Source organism: Primulina eburnea, chromosome 1, assembly GCF_022965805.1.
Source record: "Primulina eburnea isolate SZY01 chromosome 1, ASM2296580v1, whole genome shotgun sequence".
Lineage (NCBI taxonomy): Eukaryota > Viridiplantae > Streptophyta > Magnoliopsida > Lamiales > Gesneriaceae > Primulina > Primulina eburnea.
In genome coordinates this window covers 1890933-1913733 of record NC_133101.1, presented here as the reverse complement: position 1 = coordinate 1913733, position 22801 = coordinate 1890933, and the positions used below count along the sequence as shown (strand labels likewise).

General features: G+C 32.8%; 4 protein-coding genes and 1 pseudogene across 6 annotated transcripts; 1 reads left to right on the top strand and 4 right to left on the bottom strand.

The window, feature by feature from the left end:
* Positions 1-320: 320 nt before the first annotated feature.
* Positions 321-1606, bottom strand: LOC140814750 (uncharacterized). Its single transcript, XM_073173839.1, has 3 exons — positions 1599-1606; positions 1113-1163; positions 321-1020 (listed from the first exon to the last, which is right to left on the bottom strand). The coding sequence occupies exons 1-3, from the start codon at positions 1604-1606 to the stop codon at positions 321-323; spliced, it is 759 nt and encodes a 252-aa protein (XP_073029940.1).
* A 1184-nt stretch (positions 1607-2790) lies between these two features.
* On the top strand, positions 2791-5213 carry LOC140810159 (small ribosomal subunit protein eS7-like). 3 transcript variants are annotated; one of them, XM_073168008.1, is made up of 6 exons: positions 2791-2947; positions 3630-3722; positions 3803-3876; positions 3987-4110; positions 4455-4637; positions 4725-5213. In XM_073168008.1, exons 2-6 carry the CDS (start codon positions 3648-3650, stop codon positions 4842-4844), a joined length of 576 nt encoding a protein of 191 aa, XP_073024109.1. In that variant the 5' UTR covers positions 2791-2947; positions 3630-3647; the 3' UTR covers positions 4845-5213. The 3 variants fall into 3 exon arrangements, with proteins under 3 accessions (XP_073024109.1, XP_073024128.1, XP_073024119.1); XM_073168027.1 differs by having other exon boundaries at positions 2847-2947; positions 3637-3722; XM_073168018.1 differs by having other exon boundaries at positions 2880-3046.
* A 6706-nt stretch (positions 5214-11919) lies between these two features.
* LOC140804328 (mannose-6-phosphate isomerase 2-like) lies at positions 11920-15088 on the bottom strand (annotated as a pseudogene).
* Positions 15089-17826: 2738 nt separating this feature from the next.
* Positions 17827-19040, bottom strand: LOC140804201 (uncharacterized). The gene has a single exon (XM_073160080.1). It carries the CDS (start codon positions 18661-18663, stop codon positions 18019-18021), a length of 645 nt encoding a protein of 214 aa, XP_073016181.1. The 5' UTR covers positions 18664-19040; the 3' UTR covers positions 17827-18018.
* Positions 19041-20093: 1053 nt separating this feature from the next.
* On the bottom strand, positions 20094-22322 carry LOC140804266 (uncharacterized). The gene is made up of 4 exons (XM_073160187.1): positions 22094-22322; positions 21875-21935; positions 21622-21793; positions 20094-20933 (listed from the first exon to the last, which is right to left on the bottom strand). Exons 1-4 carry the CDS (start codon positions 22223-22225, stop codon positions 20891-20893), a joined length of 408 nt encoding a protein of 135 aa, XP_073016288.1. The 5' UTR covers positions 22226-22322; the 3' UTR covers positions 20094-20890.
* Between the last annotated feature and the right edge of the window lie 479 nt (positions 22323-22801).

The window sequence follows — 22801 nt, the reverse complement described above, 5'->3', positions numbered from 1 at the left end:
GACATTTTCTTTCTCCTGTACTGCTTCCCCATAAGAATCTTCTGGTCAGTTTTTTGATTTCGGTACAAATACCCATATGTAGAACGGTTGTTTGCATAGCGTATAGTTGAATCACATTGAGCACAGATTGTGCTAATACCTGGCGTTTCCATCCCCGAGTCATGACTTAACTATATCCAACATCCAGGGGCGGATCTAGGATTTCGACACTGGGGGGCCCGCTTACAAAAGACAAACAAAAATTTAGAAGGGAAAAGACAAAAATTCTACCGGTTATATTGAACAAAACATCAACCGTACGTTTCTTAACAAAAGTATTTCTAACTAAAAGGAATTCGACGTTCCTTAAAGTTTTCAAAATCTTCAATGATAGTATCAATACAAATATTTTTAGCAATTTCTCTTTCAATAAATATCAGCAATGCATCCGAGAGAAAAACATCCTCCATTTTGCTCCGAAGCCGAGTTTTGACGATATTCATAGCTGATAATGATCGTTCTGTAGTAGCTGTAGAAACTGGAAGAGTCAACACAAGCACGATCACTCTAAAAACAAGGTCGTATATATTAGCTTTTTTAGTCTTCACCAACCATTGACACAACTCAGAAAGAGTTGAAAGACTTTTGTAATATGGCCCTATAACTACATTATGCTCATAATGCTTCAACTGCATCTCTAGTCGCTCTTTTTCGTCACTAGTAAAATCTTGTGGATAAAACTTTTCAACCAATTTGCATATATCCAGATATCTCAATGAGTCACATGCATTTTGAGGATTTAAGGCAGAACTAAGCATAAGTAACTCCACCGCATCTTCATTAAAACGCACATTAATTTCTTGCATTTGTGAATCTATCGTAGCATAAAATAAGTCTACCCGATAATGATGCTCAATGGTGAAATTGCCTTGATGACGACGAGCTCTACCTCGCCTATCAACATATTGAGCACTAAAATCAGGAACATCAATATTACGAGCCACGCAAAAAGACTTCACTTTTTCAAGTGAGGAAATCAATCTGGAAACAGGTGGAACAAATTACAAACTAATTAATTACAGCAATAAAACAAAGAGCAAAATATTAAAAGATGTAACAAACTAATTAATTACAGCAATACAGCCCACGAAGAACCAGATGGAAGATCACATCGACGAGCAAATCTACGAGATAAATACGAAACAATGTCAGTACAAAATAAAAAAATCGATACTCCGAAAAAATTGATAAGAGTATAACAACTACCTGATATGGACGAAATCGTTTAAGAAAATGTTCGGCAAGGGCGGTATATATAGGAAAATATCGACGGTTTTATTAAGAACCGTCTCTATATAGCGACGGTAAAGCATGATATAGCGACGGTAAAGCATGATACCGTCGCTACATAGCGACAGTGATGAGAAGCCCGTCGCAATATAGCGACGATTTTGACAAGAACCGTCGTCGATCTAGATCGGCGACGGGTTTTTGCAAACCCGTCGCTATATCGCTATATACTAAAAATTTTTTAAAAATTTTTTGGGGGGGCCGTGGCCCCCGTTCGCCCTACACTAAATCCGCCCCTGCCAACATCTGTTTATAGAGATCTCGTGTACCCGTCCATAAATAGATGGAACCCCCAGATATCTCCCAAGGTCTGTTATAGAGGATAGGCTTTGTGCCATACTGTCTGCGACATTCCTTGACACAATCTGCGCGCAAAGAATAATTGTGATATCAAAGGACCATTTTCTTGATAGCTTGACTGCCTTCCACCATCATAACTGCTTTACAGATCAGATGACTCGGTCTTTCAATACATGAGACAAAAATGTAAGGGGAAATAGAGTCCCTATGTCGAATTCCTCGTTTTGGAATGTCACCTGACTCGAAGAATTTATGGCAAACTCGCAAACTGATATATTTTGATAAAAGAAAGCGTCCATACCATCCGGAAACATATTAAAAAACGCTTGTTTTATTTCCTCATGCAAGAAGGGGGCGTGTAAAGTCTGCAGCTTTGAGTCCGATAGTCTGGGGAAAAGACCTCTAGCTATTAAAGTGTGTGTTAAATAAGGATAAATTATATTTTCATATTCTTTAATTTATACTTATATATTTTTCAATCTAAATTAATTTTAATTAAAATATATATATTTTCAATCTAAATTAATTTTAATTAAAATTTATACTTATATATTTTCATATTCTTTAATTTATACTTATATATATTAGAAAAAATAAATTAAAATGATAAATGAAGTATTTTATATATGATTGCATAAACAATCATTAATATTTTGAAACCAATATCCCAAATTCTTGTGGAACTCCGCAGTAAAAATAGCTAAAATCTGAATACATATATTATATACTTAATTTAAACACAAGACATTATTTATTTTTTTTGCATAAAATATTTTTTTAGTGATGATCAAATTTTATGGAAACAATCGTGACATTATATTAAGTTATTTGGAGATTGTTTATTTACGTAACATAGTTTTTTAGATAATTGTTAAATTTTTAGTATTTTGTAATATTTTTTTTGTAACAGTAATCCGTAAATATATAAATATGTGTACTTAGATATGATTGAAATAGTAAATTGAGATATTTTGTATTCTAATTTTTTCCAACATTAAAAGTTACATAAAATTTAGTAATACATAAAATACTTCATCATTTTATAGATTTTCATAATACAAAATTTTATTTTATAGTTTTTAATATATTAAAATTAAATTTAAACAATTTGGTTTGATATTTTTGTAATTGTAAAAAATATTTAGTAATTTTTGGACTTTTAGCTCAAACTCTGCACCCAATCGCAGCCGTCCAATATCTAGGGCTTTCTAGGTACGTGCTAAATTAACCAACAACAACGCCTGTTCGTAAATTTTCAGCGCCGAATCTAGGGTTTCTGTTGTCTGGGCCTCCAATCGTCTCCTTTCGCTTTGCCAAGGTATGCTTCCTCAGTGAAATTGATATTCATTTCACCAGTTCCCTCCCGTATCTGTGGAAATCAATGTTAAACTGATTGTGTGTCAAGTTCTGAAAATTGGTACCTTTTTTCGTTCTTTTTTGTTTAGAAATGGCTGAGTATTCATTTGTTATAATCTGTTTGTTGTGGAACGTGCTTTTATTTGTACATCTTGCAATCTTGTGCATTCATGTTTTGCGTTGGTTATGTTGTTGATTTTGAGCTATGGCAAATGGTTGGCATTGTTGATTTTTAGAATCTTCGTGATGATTTTTTTTTGTGAAGGTCGTTATCAAATTGTATTGGTGACTGGATTACCATATATTCATAATGTTTTTCTTTTGACTGCTCTGAGACTTGTCGCCCGAACCATTTTTTTAAAATGTACTAAAAAGTTTCTGAATTGCATGAATGCATCTACCTTAACTAAAGAAAAAGTTAACATTCTTGGTGAGTCGTCCAATTTTTGTTCTAGAAATTCAGAAATAATCGGGGAGGCTCAGCATTTTTCCTTACACAAATAAAATGAGTTTTATAACATTCTTGTTTCCCCCTTAAGCAATCTATTTTTCATGATTATTATTTATTTGATCCCATGTGCCCTGAGTCAGAAGTTCCTCCTTTAATGCATAAAACTAACTTTTGATTTACATGTCTTTATTAGCATAAAGGTTCTTTCAAGATGTTCACTGCCGGGCAAAAGATTCACAAGGACAAAAATGCTGACCCGACTGAATTTGAGGAGAATGTTACCCAGGTCCCTACTCTTGCTTTCTCTTTTTTTCCTTATTGAAGACGCGCTTCATCATGATGTGCATTTTGTTGACTTGTATGCAGGCTCTTTTTGATTTGGAAAACACAAACCAAGAGATTAAGAGTGACTTGAAAGACCTTTACATCAACTCTGCCTCGTAAGTTCTACTTGGCTGTGTGTTTTTTGCATAGTTTTGCACTACTCCTGAGCGTTGGCCCTACTCCTTTTGTGAAATATGCTATAATCCCATTCGTTAACTTTTTACAGGCAGATTGATGTTTCTGGAGGCAAGAAGGCGGTAGTTATTCATGTTCCTTTTAGATTGAGGAAAGCTTTCCGCAAGATTCAGCCCAGACTAGTCAGAGAACTTGAGAAGAAATTTAGCGGAAAGGTAAGATTGATATGAATAAACTGTTTGCTGCATAATCCAACATAAGTTTATTCATTAGTTCAATGAGTTTTATTTTGTTCAAAAAAATACTGCAGAATTTTTGTTATGCTGGGAGATTCAAATTATAAATATATCATTTTCTAATTCTCTTGGTTTTAAATGATTTTGTAGTTTCTAATTATCGAAGTATGAATAATATATTACTTGTCTTGCCAATTTTTTAGCTTTAAATAATATTGATGTTTTTAATTATCGTAACCACAAAAACTATTTCTGATTGAAACAATGGATTATTTATTTGACAATGTTTGCATTCAGCCACTTAATTAGTCTCGCTCTCTCAGGAAGTTGTCCTTATTACTACGAGGAGGATTTTGCGTCCGCCTAAGAAGGGTTCTGCTGTTCAAAGGCCTCGTACCCGCACTCTTACTAGTGTGCATGAAGCCATTCTCGGGGACATAGTTTATCCTGCTGAGATTGTGGGGAAGCGCACGAGATACAGGCTTGATGGTTCTAAGATAATGAAGGTGATTTATTTTCATTTCTTCTTTTGTTTTTCAAATTTTCGCTGGCATTCCGAGTGACAATGTTTTTAATCTTTCTGCTAACTACAGGTCTTCTTGGATCCTAAAGCCAAGAATGATACCGAGACTAAGCTAGAGACTTTTGCTGGAGTCTACAGGAAGCTCTCAGGGAAAGACGTTGACTTTGAGTTTCCAATAACAGAGGCTTGAAAACTTGCTTTTTTTTTTTTTTTATTTTGGCTTACCCTGTTTTTTTTGCAGAACCGAGTTGAGAGCTACTTTTCAATCAGTCAAAAGGTTCTTTGGAAACTCAATTGGTTTTTGCGTTGTAGCTGTTATGGTAATTCTCCCAGTCTATTTAATCAGATAATTTCATTGCCATCTTGGTGAGTATAAAGCTACTATATTTTGGTTCGCTGGTTGATTACGAATGGATTGCAAATGTCAACTTCAACGTCGGCATGTTTCTAGAGTAGTATCATCGCCGTTATCCATTGCTAGGGAAAATGATCGAAATAGCAGAGCCAAATGTTACTCTTGGGCTGTTTTTTTTTTTTGTTGGTGAGTTGAGATTTCTAATCTGGCCTCTTTTATCAAAATTCTTAAACCATGTCCTCCAACTTGGGATTGAACTAGGTTAGATTTCAATAATTTCCGAGGTCGAGCTTTTTTATGATCGTTTAAGATCGAGTTTTCTTGCTTCTTTTTTATGAGCATGATTTTTCATTTTTAGTCAATCGAATCATTTTACATAAAAAATTGTTTTCTGTTTTTACTACAATTATAATTATATCAAGTTAATCAATATATTAAAAAACGCACAATAGCATATAAAATTTAAATATATATAAATCTTAGAGTTTTTTGTTTTAATTATATGAGGTAATTATTAAAGAATATTTCGGTGACTTCAGAGCTTATTCATTTAAAATTTTATATAAACCAAATAAAAATTCAAAAGTAAATTTTTTTTTGAAAAAAATAAAATTGAACTTCCGAAAAGCTCATACATAATCATATTTTTCTTGTGTTCGATGTTAACCTTGGATTGATATATTTTTTCACGCTTTTGTCTGAATCGAAGTTTTTTTCCTCTACATTTCACGTTTTATGGCGCTTAATCCGTGCTTTATTGTATTTTCAGAACATTGCTCGTAAGACTGACATTTTCCTCTATACGGCATTTGTTTTCAAAAAATAAAATAAAAAAAGATAGAACATTTAATTTGATGTAGAAATAGAGGGTGGGTGAGTTATTTTATTTGTAAGTGGGAATATGATAAATTACTACATGTGACAAATTTTCCTATGAAAACAATAAATTGTGACGGCGCGATGAATTGTGACGGCGCGAAGGTTTGATGCTGGTTAAAACAATATTCCACCAAACGATGGACGAAGCTCTAATCTGGTCTATGGTCATCAAGCAGTCTGTAATTAAATGTCAATCAATTTAACCTTTATATATAACTTTCTATCGTTTCAAAACATGATTCAATTTTAGTCCGATAATATATGAAATCTCATCTGGTTCGGTCAATGCTATAATTGAGTTCAGGGAGACGGATATGAACAATTTTGAAAGATCTGCCCGAACTCGACTTGACTCGTTTGGATAAGTAGCATAAACAACGTCAAATAACATTTTCAAACGTGATCTGCGCTGTCTTGTGAACTGCATGAAACCAAGTTGTAGGAAACTAACCCATACAAAGTCGATCATACTTGTTTAGAAGAGTTCACAATAAAATGTGGTATATGGTAGAACACCAGGGCTCTCATCCATACGTAGTTATACATTTCTGTATATATATATACATATATATATATATATATATACTAGAAAAGTGCACGTGCGTTGCACGTGGAAATGATTTTATTTGATATAAAATTAGTTGATATAATAAATAAAAATGAAAATTATATTTTTTATAAATTCATATTAATTACATTATGAAATTTACATGTTTGCACATATTTATTTTAAATAATTTACTTTTCGTTATGTAATTTTGTTTGTTATTTCTGTTACATGTCAAGTCCTAATAACAAGTACGGATATCGTCCGACAAAACTTGATATATTACAAATCTACATTAAAAACAATTCTTTAATTAACTTGAAAAAAAAAATTGAATAAATTAATAAATTAAATTGAAATTAAAATAAAAAGATGAAACAAATACAATTTAAATAATTTAAATTAAAATAATTAATAAACGACTGTTCAAATATCGGTTAATGCACATATCAATTCTTAAGCAATGCTTTTGAAGGAATTCATTATTTTATCAATATACTATGTCAAATTATATTTAACTAATTCAACAACATACAATAACCAAGTGTCCTTTTGTTATTTCATAATTGCTATTGCAACAATGAATGGTGGATTTCTCTAGCTTTCGTTTTTTAGTCTATGACTATCAGCATATACTCAATCTCATATGTTTTTAGGACCCGCTAGATATTTAGAGGGGGTGAATGAATACCTATTAAAACTTTCGGTATTATTGGTTTGAGCTAACAAAATACAATCGCTTTATCTCAATTTAGTTGAGTTAGAAGTCAACAAGGTAAAATATGTGCGCATAAAAAGAATTGTGTTCAAAGTTGAACCAAATAAATACTAACACGAAAATCGGTAGATGCAGTTATCCCAATTCAAAAAATATTCATGATGTTCAGTAGTTTTCGTTGATGAAAATACTGTTAAACAACCATTTCAAGCTGATTTTGATGGAGAAAATGGAGAAGAAATGCAACATCCTTTGGAGAATGCATAATTTGTAGAGTACAAGCAACAATCAATAATCAATCAATATATTTCAGTCAATGAGACAGAAAATGAACAAAGATCTCAACGATTTAGAAGAAGAGTAAAATGGATGACAAATTATGAGGTAACTGGTAATAACCAAATTGAAGATTAATTTGTTCATTTTGCTCTATTTTCATATTATGATCCAGTAGATTTCGAAGAAGGTGTCAAAGACTCGAAATAGCAAAAGGCAATGGATTCTGAAATCACATCCATCGATAAAAATAAAACTTGGGAACTTATCGAGCTTCCAAAAGGTCAAAAAATGATGTGTGAAGTATATTTACAATTGAAAGAAAATGGAAAGCCTACAAATTCAAGGCACCGTTGGTAGCAAAAGATTACAAACAAGAGTTTGGAGTCGTTATAAAGAAATATTTGCTCAGTTGCAAGACATGATACGATCAGACTGGTAATTGCCTTAGTAGCACAATATTCATGGTCTATCTTCTATTTGACTGTGAAATAGACGTTCTTACATGGAGACTTGGAAGAACATATATGTATCCATCAACCTCCTTGTTATATTAAGTTGGAAATGAGCATAAAGAGTATAAATTGAAAAAAACTTTGTATGGGCTAAAGCAAGTCCCACGAGCTTAGTATAGTCGAATTGAGACTTATTTTTTAAGGTATGTTTTCAAAAAAGTCCATATGAGTATAAACTTTGTACAAAATTGAAGATGAAGGAAAAATCTCATTGTTTGTTTATATGTTAATGATCTTATATTTTCTGAAAATGATAGTGTCATGTTTGAAAAATTTAAGAAGTCCATGATGGTTGAGTTTGATATGTAGGATCTTGGCAAGACGCATCATTTTCTTGGTATGAAGTAGTTCAATCTACTTATGAGATTTTTATTTCACAAAAGAAACGTGTTCAAAAAGTTTTGTGCAGATTTAATAGGAAGAAATGCAATTCTGCAAGTACTCCCATAGACTATGGTTTGAAGCTAACAAAATTTTGTGAAGGAAAGAAGATTGACAACACATTTTACAAGCAAATTGTTAGAAGCTTAATGTATTTGACAGCAACAATGTCGGATATTATGTATTCTTTCAGTCTCATAAGCAGATACATTGAGAATCCTACAGAAATGCATTTTTAAGCTGTTAAGAGGATTTTATGATGCCGACAACGAACACAAGAACTTGGTCTCTACTATAAGAAAGGAGAACAATCAGATTTGAAGGAGATCGAGATGATAGAAAAAGAACTTAAGGATATGATTTTTTTCTTAGATCAAGCGGTTGTTCCATGCACTTCGAAGAAACAATCAATTGTTACTTTATCTACCATTGAAGCTAAATTTGTTGCATCAACTTCACGTGCATGTCAAGCTATTTGGTTGAGAAAAATTCTTGAAGAGCTTAAATTCAAGAATCATGATCCTTTTACAATTTATTATGATAATAGTTCAGCCATAAAACTATCAAAGAATCTAGTCCTCCATGGAAGAAGCAAGCTCATTGATGTGAAATATCAATTTTAAGTGACCTCACAAAGAATGAAACAATTGATCTCATCTATTGCAAAAGTGAAAACCAAGTAGCTGACATGTTTATCAAGTCCCTGAAACTGCCTGCATTTCATAAACTAAGGGAGCTACTTGGTATTAGCATACTACAAAACAAATTTGAGGGATGATGTTCTTATTAAGCCGATGTTTACCTTATCGGTTTAAGGGAGATATTATTGAATTGTTAAAGGTTTGTCGAAGTACTTAGTTATCTGTCTTGTCAAATAAAGTCTGTTAGTCATTGTTTATTATTAACAAAGTATTATAGAAAATAATTATCTTAGCATATTTGTTATTTCATGGTTTAGTGGTCAAATATTGTTGTTATTTTTATGGTTATTTTCATATGTGTATTTGCCTATAAAAGGATCATTGTTGAATAAATAAAATATATAACAGAAAACAAAATTCTTCTCTTTGTTTGATTTATATTTTATTCTCTGAACCACTAACCACAAATCTATATGTTCATTTAACTTGAAGTTTAAAAAATACAGTTTGAACCATTTTTGCTTATAAAACGTATATGTTTATTTGGCTTGAAGTTTAAAAAATTATGTTTGAACTATTTTTTGTTATGAAACATAGACTATATACCTTTAAAAAATATTAATAGTAGCCTACTTTTTCATTTGAAAGAATGCATAATAAAAAAATATGTAAGAAATATTAATAGCATTCAACTTTTTATTTGAAATAATGCATATTTATGTATCAATTAAATAAATAAATAAGCTAAATTAAATTAAAAATATATCAATTATTAACTAATAATTGGGAAAATAATGCATAATGATGTATCAATCTATCAATTAAATAAATTAACTTTATTTAACTTGAAGTTTTAAAAATTAAGTCTGAACCTCTAACTAAAAATTAATATGTTCATTTAACTTTAATTTTAAAAAAATTAAGAACATATGTTAATCATATATAAATCAATCAAATTAACAAATGTTAGAACAATATTATATGAGTATGTTCATTTTAATAAGTCGGTGAAATCACAATACTTTATTATTATTATTACAAAAAATAAAGAACTAAAATTATTCACATCGTGATGATCTCACAATTATTTCAAATACAATAAATCACCAACATCTACAAATATTTATTTAAGCTAAATTTATATATTGAAACCATATGCAAATCAAATATTAGATCACCAAAAATGTATGGATGAGTGTTATAGATAAATATAAATGAGATAATGACATATTTATATATTCATTTAACTTTAAGCTAAAAAAGTTAAGTATGAATCATTTTTTGTTAAAAAAATAGAAAATATATTATAGGTTTAAAAAATACTAACCACAAATTTATATATTTATTTAACTTGAAGTTTAATAAATACATTTTAAATTATTTTTGGTTATAAAACATATATGTTTATTTAATTTGAAGTTTCAAAAGTTAAGTCTGAACCGCTAACAAAAAATTTATATGTTCATGTAACTTGAAGTTTAAAAATTAAGTCCTTACCATTTTTGTTTATAAAACATAGAAAATTTTATTGTAGATTTAAAAAATACTAACCATAAATTTATATATATGTTCATTTAACTTGAAGTTTAAAAAATAAAGTTTGAACTATTTTTAGGTATAAAACATATATGCTTTTTTAACTTGAAGTTTTAAAAATTAAATACGAATCGCTAACCAAAAATTTATATGTTCATGTAACTTGAAATTTTAAAAAATTAAGTTCGAACCATTTTTTATTATAAAGTTTAGAAAATATATAGATGTGAAATAATGCATAGTAAAATAAAATGTATTAATTAAACAAATTAGGTAATTAGATAAGAAAATTGAAAAGACACCTAAATAAATAAATAAGACATTAATTAAGTAATAGCTGGAAAAAGGTAACCAAGTGAATTCACAATTCAAACTCATATATTTATAATAGTAAGTATAAGTATAGACATAGATAGATAGTTGGAAAAGGGTAACCAAGTAAATTCACAATTCAAACTCATATATTTATAACAGTATATAGATATTATAAATATATAGATATAGATATGTTAATGTAACTTGAAGTTTAAAAAAATTAAGTCCGAACCATTTTTTTATTATAAAGTTTAGAAAATATATTGATGTGAAATAATGCATACTAAAATAAAATGTATTAATTAAACAAATTAGGTAATTAGATAAGAAAATTGAAAAGTCAACTAAATAAATAAATAAGACATTAATTAAGTAATAGTTGGAAAAAGATAACCAAGTGAATTCACAATTCAAACTCATATATATAAGGATAAGTATAAGTATAGATATAGATAGATAGTTGGAAAAGGGTAACCAAGTAAATTCACAAACTCATATATTTATAACAGTATATAGATATTATAAATATATAGATATAGATAGATATAGATATGTTAATGTAACTTGAAGTTTAAAAAAATTAAGTCCGAACCATTTTTTTATTATAAAGTTTAGAAAATATATTGATGTGAAATAATGCATACTAAAATAAAATGTATTAATTAAACAAATTAGGTAATTAGATAAGAAAATTGAAAAGTCAACTAAATAAATAAATAAGACATTAATTAAGTAATAGTTGGAAAAAGGTAACAAGTGAATTCACAATTCAAACTCATATATATAAGGATAAGTATAAGTATAGATATAGATAGATAGTTGGAAAAGGGTAACCAAATAAATTCACAATTCAAACTCATATATTTATAATAGTATAGATTAGATATAGATAGATATAGATATAGATATAGATATAGATATAGATATAGATATATATCGCCGTGTACAACGGTTAATGAGATCCTACCCATGTGGGCATTGCCTCCATGAGAGGATGGATGGCCAAGATCTTGCCAAACATACAATTTCAAAAAAAAAAGTGGGTCCTACATATGCATGGACAAATCTTGACCATCCATCCTATCATGGGGCAATGCCCGTATAGGTAGGATGAAATAAACCGTGTACAACTATGCTGAGTATACTAATATTAGATACCTAAAATGAAGGGAAAAGAGGAAAAAAAACTCCCTACTTTGAAGCAGCAAACTCCGATGGCTCTAAAAAATGGCTGTTCACTCCTGCACGATACAGATTCATACCTGATGTAGTCGTAGAGGCAGCAGTGATCTCTGTGTTCGCGGGTACAAACAACACATCACCTTCAGTAATGCACTCTTCAGATGATGCTGTGCACAATGTTCCAACACCAGCCATCACCACACAAATTGATGCGCCAGGAACTGCAGAGAAAACTGTCGATGTTTCTTTTGGAGAATGCACTGATCCACCTCGAATTCATCAAATGGTGGAATGTATTTCCTTGTAAAAGAATTTGAAACAACCCCAGATAGGATTGTTGGAAAACCCTTCAAGAAAAGCAGGGTTACTTGAATTTGTATGAGCTATGTATAGCACATAAATTTCCTTGGTACAAGCATTACAAGATAAATCAGGAACAACAAAAAGTGTTGATTATCATTCAACAGTAATAGCGTATTTACCGGTTTGTATGTGAGCATACTACAGAGAGTTTGGACATCCCGGTGCTTTGGAGTAAGACCAGCGCGTACAACATTATCAGATGTCGCCATGCACTCAACACATTCACCATATATGTAGGCATGAGGCTCATTTGCCCCCAGGTATAGGGCTTCACCTGGATTAAGTTTCACATAATTTAACAAGAAGGCTGCTATGACACCAATATCTCCTGGATATTGCTTCTCAAGCTTTAAAACCAACTGCTCCTTGTCTGTCAGCTCTGCCACCTATAAGAAATGCTGGTGAAAGCAATTTCTATGACAAAAACTATTGTAAAATGATGTGAATATGTAATTTCTAGGCAATATTGTGACTTTGTTATCACATTATATGTTTCTCCAGATAACGAAATTTCCCAGAATCCGGAATCTGTGGAGAGATTCAAGAAATATTTCCAAATCATTCAAAGAATTCTTTAAAAAGATTCAAAGCAAGGTTGTTGGGTGCAATAATTATCCCTGCTTGGTAGAGCGATCGAATCGTGGTGCTTGAGCTGCTGTGCGGTTTAAAAGATTTGAGTTGCACCATTACTACTTGCTATAACTTTTGGTAAAGCGGTAAGCACTCGGTCCTACAATTGGTATCAGAGCCAAGGTCACAGGTTCGATTCCCATTGATTGCAAGGAGTGTAATTATTGGGACAGAGATTGTTGGGTGCAATAATTGTCCCTACTTGGTAGAGTGATCGAACCGTGATGAAGAGCTACTGTGCGGTTTAAAAAATTTGATTTGCACCATTACTACTAGCTATAGCTTTTGGTAAAGCGGTGAACACTCGGTCCTACAAAGATACTAGCTACAGGCTGGTTTCACAATTAAGGATGGATAACAGAATAAACAGATTAACTGAAGTGGACTCAACATTGAAATGACAATTCATAATTACAAGCAAAAGTATTGTAAAAAAGAACATAAAATTGAGTCAGAAACATAGAAAATGAAATTTTATAATACCTCTTGCTTTCTGCTGAGTCGACTTATCAACTTGGAGATAACATCAGATATTGTTGCCTTGTTAGCCTTCATTAGATCAGTAAATAAGGTTTGCAAGGTCCCTTTCGATTTCTTCTCATCATCTTGTATACTAACATGTAACAATTGATCTACACATGCACTGCCAACCACCTCAACAATCTCAGGGACATTGTGAAGGACACGCTTAAGTTCCTAAGCACAGGAACAAATCACCCATATAAAAAATAGAATCCTTAAAATATGATAGTATGTGCGAACCTATGCTCGGACATTTAGTAGATGAATCATCTCAACTAAAAATTAAATTGTCTGAAATGTCCTAAAAAATTAAATAACTTCAATACCAACATGAAGATGATCATCCTTACCTATATATTCAGAACAAATATCCACGAAATCTAAAGCTAAAATGGCAGGATAAAATACATCCACAGTTTTTATCTATACCAATCAACCATGTGGAAGTTATCAATCATCAAACTACTAAGATCAATTACAGAGTACCTGCACACTATTTGTACACATTTTCGAAACATTACTTACGGGTTTTCAGTTCCTCAAGAAAAAAATCAAGAAATCTGAGTTAACCATACAGCCACCCAAGAACTAACAAGTTGAGAACATTACACTACCTCAATCCCAACAAACCCACACAAAGCCTCGAACTGAGTAACCGCCAAAGCCATCTCAGGCTTGTGATTATCATCTTTGTACACGCCTGGCTGTTGCTTATGCAGGATTGCAGCCAAATCCTTGTCCGGATGAGCCTGTATGGACAGTGCTTTCGCTACAGAAAGTACCTAAAAACATGGAAAAATCCTTCAAAACATCCCTTAATTTAGCAAACACAAGCGAGAATCTTTGATTTCTCATCGTGTATATCGACGTGAAATTCTATTTAATTTCAAAATCATCACAAGTTGATGAGTCGGTTGACGATTTCCCTCCAAAAACAGGAACTTCATGCCCCTCAATTTACTAAAACCTCTAGCCGATCGTTTAAAACGGATACATAGAAAGCAGAAACTTCAACTGAATTTCGATAGGTACACAGCAGTGAATTTCAAACATCAAGTTATCAGAATAAAAGTTAGAAAATTCAGCAATTACCTTGAAGAGAAAATTGAGAGAAGGAGATTCGGACCCCATTTTCTCAATACATCATCTCCAAGCACAGCAGGGTTCCGCTCAATCCACTCCTTCAAACTCACCAAGTCATCGGAACAACCTGTACCCCACCGGCACGACGACGTAAGAAGGGCCGGAGTCGTGGCTCCCCATCCAGAACTCAGCATATGGATCATCATCCCGGATCACTTCCCCGCTATTCTTCGCGTGCAACCACGCTACACTGGATTCTATCCCAACTTTTCCCCAATCGTAGTTCTTCACACAGCACTTGAGCCTAACGATCCCTGGGTTCTCAGCCCTCATCGAAATGAAAGGTAAGCAGAGTTTTACTCACACAAAGGGAATGGGAATCTAGGGAAACTGGCAAGGGAGGAAGCCGATAGAGTCCATTTGGTGAAAAGGAGTCTGTTTTTTGAAGAAATAAATGATCGAGAGGGAATAGCTAAATGAGAGACAGTTGACGGCTGGAGAATTTCGTTAACGTTAAATTGAAGAAACTTAAACCGGACGAAAATCAATTATTTTATTTGATACTTTTCATGAATGGATTACATATTTGAAATAATCGAAAAATTATATAATTAAAATCAAAGAGAGTAATTTTTTGTTCTTACATCTCAAAGATGTATATTTTTTATGTTATAAATTATAGCTATAATTTTATAATTTTGAATTAAATTGATATAAAAAAACAATAGCAAATAAAATAATTTTCATATGGTAAACACGTTATTTTTTTAAACCGTCAACACAAGGTATTTCAATATTTTTCATTGTTATAGAAAATAGTATTTTATACTTTTATCAAAATTTGAAAAAAGTGCACAACTCTATATAAAATCAGTTGTTTTTAAAACTCTATCTAAAAAAAATCATGTACACTTACCTCTTTTATTAGAGATTCTATGCTCGATTTATAATAATATTTGATTTTAAAAGAAAGTTTATGTGTGTGTGTGTGTATATATATATATATATATTTGGATGAAACCTGTTTGAGATTGAGGATTTGATTCAATTGCTTAATTATATATATTTACATATATACACAAATATGAAATGCGATTCTATTAAGAGAATATGCATGTAAGTTGGGACAATTCCAAAGGATGATGTCGAATAATTGGAAGTCGTTTGGGAATATGTGAAATTTAAAGCAAAAGCGTGTTTTAAGAGGCACCCGATCCGCCTCCTTTTTGTACCGACCAGCAGAAAAGCCACATGAAATCGATCACTCAGATGATATATACAAACGGAGAGACCATGCATTTATGTTTGAATATGAATAAAAGTTAAGGAGAAAATAATAAATGCGAAAATCCCACGTAATTTTAGAAATAATAATAACAACATCAAGAATTTCATATGCTCTAAGGAGAGAAAAATTCTTCTCTTTTCGATGAACTAATTATACACACACATGTAGGGGTCATTTGGTTTGAGGGATAAGGGGGGATAATTTTTTTATCCTACTTAGTCAGCTGTTTGGTACGCGTGATTATTTAACCTACTCAATCTTTCCTATGAATGATTAGGTTATATTAGATGGTTAAAATAATACATCTTCACCCCCTAGGATTATTTATCCAACTCTTAATACCTCCTATTTTTCCAATTTTACCCTTATCTTATATTCAAACTCACTACCACTTCCCGCCACCAACCGTCGCCGCCGCCGCCGTTACCGCCGCCGGAACGCTGTCCACCGGCCGGCCGCCGCCGGACCGCCGACCCCCGGCAGGCCGCCGCTGACGCCGCCGGCCGTTTTTCTCCGGCACCGTCGCCGCCGCCACTGTCGCCATAGCCGCCGCCGCGAAGGAGAAGGGCAATTTTGTCTTTTTCATCAAAAAATTCAAAATTATCCTACACTTAAAAATTTTACCAAACACAATATTATTTTACATCATATATTACAATCAAACCACAATCATTTTCTTTATCATTTACATACTAATCATTAGTTTATCTTTTCTTTCAAACCAAACGCAGCCTACGAAGTAAGGAAAGTTACATAATATCCCAGATTCCTCGATTCAAACTGAAGACTGCAAGTTTATGTTTTACATTTCCAAGTAATTAAACTTTTTTCTTCAAAATTTTGATAGCTCTCTCTCAACATAACCAAATATAAAGTTTTATCTTAAAGTTATAAATCTTTTTCTTTTTTCAAGAGGACGGCTATCTGTTCTATTCTATCCTACTCTCTATTCCCTTTTTTTTATACTTTTTTTTTTATCTTGTCAGCAACCATTTAGCACTGGAAATATATTTCAAAGAATAATAAAAAAAATAGTATATGAAAATATAAAATATGATATCAAATAGTATTCTATGTTTCGAATCATAATTTATATTGTATGTTATTGTGATATGCATCTAAATTGTATTATTAGGCTTTTTAAGTTACATTTGGATTTAGATTTCTTGAGTTTTGTGATCAATATCTTTATCTATATTTATATTAAAAATATATATAAAAAATAAAAGATATTTTCGTTTGAGATCGATTGCTAAACTACTCACGTTATACTATCAGGAAAAAAAATCTTTCCCAAACCAATAAATTAATAATTGCGCTCTTCAAGTACATGCAGAGTTCTCACAAGGAAGACAAACTAAAATGGTAGAATGGGAGAGGGATAGAAGAAAGAATTCTCATTGTATTTTATACAAAACTATCTTCGGTTTTGGCTCCACCTTTTCTGGTGCCAAGGACAAGAACAAGAAGAAGTATTAATTAATTTACATCTACTTGCTGCATAATTTTTTTCTATGTTCCTTTTCTTTCCAAGCATAAACTAAATGGAAGTTTGAAGAAAATGTCTAGTTAATGAGCACACACATTATAAAATTTACTTTGTATACAGGAAGAAATTTAAAAGACAATCTCAGAAATAGTTACTCATCTTATCTACATAATAATAAGATCAAAAGATTTTTTTTAAAAAATGGTAGGGAAATTTGTTGTAAAAAATGTTGGCATTATGATATTTATAGTTGGTGTAATAAGAATTCAGGCCAAATGAGCTTAAGAAAATATGATTTTCCTTAACTTTTACCAAATACGGTATTATACGGGAGATTACATATGAAGAACTATATTTTTTTTTCCTACTTAACTTCCACCAAAAACAAGAACAGACAGGAGTTTCATTTGAAAAGCTCGACAAAAAAGAAGTCGGGAAGTTTGACAAAGACAACCAAAAGCTCTGCATCAGATTCAGTTCGACAGCAAAATCCCAAATTTACAAATGAAATCAATTTAAATTTGTAGCCAAACACTGTATGAAAAATTCAAAGAATCTCCAAAATGACAAAGGAAAAATCATTTAATAAAAAAATTATTAAAAGAATATATCTGATAGACCATTTCTTCCCAATCTCAGAACTTTTACCCCAAGAAACTCTTGCCAATTCCTCTGGCACTAGTCCTCCCTCTGGTTTCCCTATCAATTGCTTTTCCTGTCACACCAGCCAGCCCCTTCAATTCATCAATGCTCGCATAGCTCTTCCTCGCCATCAATCCCCCGCTCCTCTTCTCGGCAGAACCCATCGATTTGCTCCCTCCTCCCACGTTGCTGTACACCCTTCTGCTCTTCAACAAACCCGCCGGTGGCGTGACGGACCGCTCGTTGATCGGCGGAAGTGGTGAGGCGGGCTTACGGTTCTCCTTCCTCAGCACCGATGAGAAATCCGGCACGGACTGGGTCAAGATGGATGATCCCTTCGGCCTCTTCGGCGGAGTTTTGAAATCCGAATTCCCCTGAAACTTCACCTGCTTCCTCGGAGGTGTCAAAACCGATCGATTCTGCAGTACTTTTTCCGGGGTCTGCTGTTCTGTCAAGTTCTTCATTCTTTTCCTTTTTTCTCTGAGATCGGAGTATTCTTTGTATCTGGGACCTCTCTCGAGGATGAAACTATCATTTGTGAGTTGCAGGAACTGGGGTTTGCCGGAGTCGGAGTACTGTGAGAGGATTAGGGATTTGGGGTCGAGGGTCTGGTTCTGTAGAACCAGAAAGCCATCGCTCTCCGCCATGATGGAAGAAAATTTGTTGATGATTTTGGTTGGATTTGTTTCCCGAGTTGGAAGATATCGGTTTCGTTTTTTAAAAGTTGCGACTCTCCAACGGTCTACTAATGAAGAAAGCACGAGTGGGAATAAAATTTAATCCCAACGTTCATATCACAGTGGAGACCTACTTCAATAATTGCATATGAATTAATGAAATATATCTACTGTTAGATTTTCTTTTGATGGGCACTAATAGGAAAAGAAGCTTCGATTTTCCACTTATTTTTCTTTGTCTATAATGCCTATCATGAATTAATACTCAAGTCCAAGAATTTATTAAAAATAATTAGAAATGACAAACTTTCTGAAAGAGAATACTAATGCAATGAATTTAGTATTTAACAATAATCACAATTAAAAATTTATGTAAAAAATTATTTTTTTTTTCACACTGAAAATGTCAAAATTTCCAATTTCAAGTATTTTTCTACAAAAATACTTAATAATTTGAATGTATATATTTTGATAGGAACTATCTTGAGGTAATACCTCAAATATAGGATCGAACTAACGTCATACAAAGTGTGCTTGTTTGGATAGTCGTGTCCCTTTTTCAAATTTCATTGAAAAATGACACTTTTTTGGGAATCATCGTCTTCTTGTAGGAGCAGTGAAAGTGCCATTTAATAATGTTCTAAGCCAATTAACTAAATTGCTTTGAAGTTTTACGTTTGACTGTTGTTTTGTTACGTTCTAATTTCATACTTATTTGGTCGAGGGTGGTTAGTGGGGCTTTACTATACCTGGCTAAGGATCTTGAATTTAAGAAAATCCCCCAATGTAGGAGTTACACAGCATCTGTAGATAGTAATTTAACCTCTTGCTAATGCTCAAGAATTAATATTGGATTTCTTGCCCTAATCTTCTAGCTAATTTTGTTCAGAGAATGAATAAAGCCCTTTTCAAGTTTGAAAGCCATTATGATTCAGTTGTGAACTTACTGTTTTTGATAACTAGGTGAACTGAAGTGTAAACCTCTTAACTAAATTTATTACCGTATCAAATCCTGGGTGTTTGTGGTTCTCGAAGGCAGTTTCTATGCTGCTTTCCCTGACCTTCACTTGGATGACCCCGGCATATTATTAATCGGACGTACTTGCTGCCATCGACACTGTTCTGTGAGTTGTTATGTGTCCATGCAGCTCATGTTCATCTTCCACTTCCACAGTGGTTTCATTTACTTTCAGTGCATCATGTTCAATATAATGTGAATCATGTTTTTTACACAGATACGTACTCCCGTTTTATATTTGCGTTGGTCCAGTGCCTACTCTGCTACTTCCAGAGATTTTTCCGACCAGAATCCGAGCAAAACCCGTTGCGCTGTCTATGGCCATTTATTGGGTAAGAGAAACTTATATAAGCAATATGGTTTATTGGATCCATGCATCATGTTGAAGCAGCAAGTTGCTTTTGAAGGAGGGTTTAAAAGATTTAGTCACGCTTGTTTGCCAAAGTTCAATAACATATACTGATATACATGCCAATTTTGTTCACTATTAGTAGTACCACAAAGCGCAAATACAATGAAACTTTCAGATTTGCATTGTAATTCAAGTTTAGATGTTATGTGCTTCCTTGGCAAATATTTCCAACTCAAACAGAGATCCAACTTCATAATTGGCCCATACTTCTTAAGTATTGTCAATAAGTTTGGGATCAGTAGTGTACCTGGGATTTGCATCTTTCCGTCTTCTGGCGGTCATGTACGTATCTGCATGTACGTATCTGGTTATGTCAGTAAGCAGAGGGCCAATCTTTGGAGAAAATTGAGCATGCTCTGATTCCAGCAACTTGAACTGATTTCAAATATTGGGGATTCATATCAAAGACCACCATTTAGAGGCGTTGGGGAACTTACTCTTGCCACCTTTTAGGAACTATGGCTGGAGAATATATAATAGACATATCATACAGTTTCCAGCTACTGGAGTTCTAATAACATTTCTATCTTTTGTCTTGTACAGTATTTCTCACATATCTTCTACATCAAAACCACACAAAACGAAACATAAGACGTGCCTTGGACAACCATTTGCAGTTGGCTGCATAATTTCACCCACAAGTATTTTTCAGTAGTCAATTGCTCCCGCATATTAGCTGAAAACAGGACAATGTATCTGGTTTTCAACAATGCAAGCCCTTGTCCCAAAAGCCCCACAGGATTCACGCATTTGGTTCGAGTCACTTTTCACATATTAGACTTTTGTTCCCATCTTTCCTTTGTGTCAAGCCTGAAAACATTGAAAGGGAGTTGTCAAAAATAGAAATCAGGATCGAAGTACACAAAATTGAAATTGACGAAATACCTGCCTATCTACTCATGCTAGTTTATCACTTATAATTGCATGTTTTCAATAATATTTTAGCTGTGATTTTGTGAGACTAGTTGTTGCCAATAACATCATTATGATATAACAAAAAAATACACACTTTCCTCATGTTTCTCATTTATAACCCCTCAATTATTCCAAATAAATTAAGATAAGATTGTGCTTAAACCTGGAAAGAAAATGAAGAATAATCATGTTTTCATTACATGTATGATAATACTTCTGACATACAGATCATAATTATGAGATAATTTCATATTTATGGGCATAAAAAGCAAACATAGCACAATTTTTTTTAATCGAAACTAGATTTGAACCATAAATTTAGAAAACGCAAATGTTTTAGTTTATTAATATTTCCGAACGAGTTTTAACCCTTTTCAAGGACGGTCCTGCAGTTTGCCCAAGAAGTGACAATGAGAAGATTTGGGAATGACAAATTTGGATAAATTCCTGGCTTAGTTAGAGATCATGATGGACTTTATAGATTTTGTATTAGAAATTTTGACGTATCTGAACAACCGAATTTTGGTTTATTAGCTAGTCAAGAGACGAGCTGACAACAAGGTAAAGTGAAGTTCTGATTTACCCCCAATGCAGCTTTCGCCGCTTATTTGCCACCAAGTTTCCTGCTACGTTATCTTCTTCAACGGACGGAGTATCTCTCAAGATTGGAGCGGTGGAGAATTCTCCAACAGCGTTACTCGATTCTTCTTCACTGCTGCATTCTTTAGCTTCACTTCTCTTCCTATGAGATTTGCCTAACCACCAATATTTGCAGCAGTTATTGATTAATTTCAATCACAAAGAGAAAAAATCCCAGCTGCAGACTTTTTCCTCACCTTTTCCCCTCTTATTTTCTTTAAATTTCGCTTTGATTTGTAATCGCCTATGGTGCAATTCCTAGCAGAGGGTTGAAAAACAGAAAATTATGCTCCAGAATCAGAATTCAAGTGACACCAATTCAGCACACCATATTCTAGGGTTTCAAAACCACATTTGTACAGAAAACAGAATCGAGAAAAGAAATCGAAGAGAACTCGTATAATTTCGGGGAATACCCGGAATTTGGAGACCTGTGTCGCGGCTACCCCACTTTTGGGCTTGAAATTGGGCCGTAAAGATTTCGTCGCGGCCATGGCCAGTTCTCTTCTTTCATCTACGTTTTCCTCTCTTTCTCGTTCGATAGCCATAATTAGAGCATACCGTGAAGAGGCTACTGGAATGAAAATTAGACTATAATAAAGAAACTACTTTCTATACTATTTTTTTCCTACTAACTACTACTCTATAGAAAATTGAGATTTCATGTACTTAGCATATATACGACATAACACTTAGTTAATTATAAAAACAAAAATTATACATAAACAATACATCCTATATATTTTATACATGACACTCATTGCGTCGACTATTCTGGAACCAGTTTAAGTAGTCACGGATTGAATTGGAGTTTGACAACAATGAAACTGGATTGGGTTACTTTTCTCATCTAACAACCATGGATTATAGACTAACTCATCATGAATGAGCTTCAACTTTTACCCATTCATTACTGTTGATTATCAGCCATATCAAAATAAATTACTTTTCAAGAATGAAATATTCTATAAGTAACGAGTTTCGGCTCATGTTGAACTAACATATAGCTCATGACCAGAAGTGGTATATGATCATGAGTTGAGACTCATGTTAGGTCAGCTAAAGACCATGGTCATTACACATTTCCATCAGGATTTGTTTGGTTTCATTATCCCACTATCCAA

Coding starts and splice junctions, on each gene's coding strand:
- LOC140814750 (XM_073173839.1), bottom strand. Junction 1,021..1,112: donor TCTTCGTGGGCTGTATTGCT/GTAATTAATTAG, acceptor ACCTGTTTCCAG/ATTGATTTCCTCACTTGAAA.
- LOC140810159 (XM_073168008.1), top strand. CDS start 3,648: ATGTTCACTGCCGGGCAAAAGATTCACAAGGACAAAAATGCTGACCCG. Junction 3,723..3,802: donor TTGAGGAGAATGTTACCCAG/GTCCCTACTCTT, acceptor ACTTGTATGCAG/GCTCTTTTTGATTTGGAAAA. Junction 4,638..4,724: donor ATGGTTCTAAGATAATGAAG/GTGATTTATTTT, acceptor TGCTAACTACAG/GTCTTCTTGGATCCTAAAGC.
- LOC140804201 (XM_073160080.1), bottom strand. CDS start 18,663: ATGGCGGAGAGCGATGGCTTTCTGGTTCTACAGAACCAGACCCTCGAC.
- LOC140804266 (XM_073160187.1), bottom strand. CDS start 22,225: ATGGCTATCGAACGAGAAAGAGAGGAAAACGTAGATGAAAGAAGAGAA. Junction 21,936..22,093: donor CACAGGTCTCCAAATTCCGG/GTATTCCCCGAA, acceptor ACCCTCTGCTAG/GAATTGCACCATAGGCGATT. Junction 20,934..21,621: donor CGGCGAAAGCTGCATTGGGG/GTAAATCAGAAC, acceptor CAATGTTTTCAG/GCTTGACACAAAGGAAAGAT.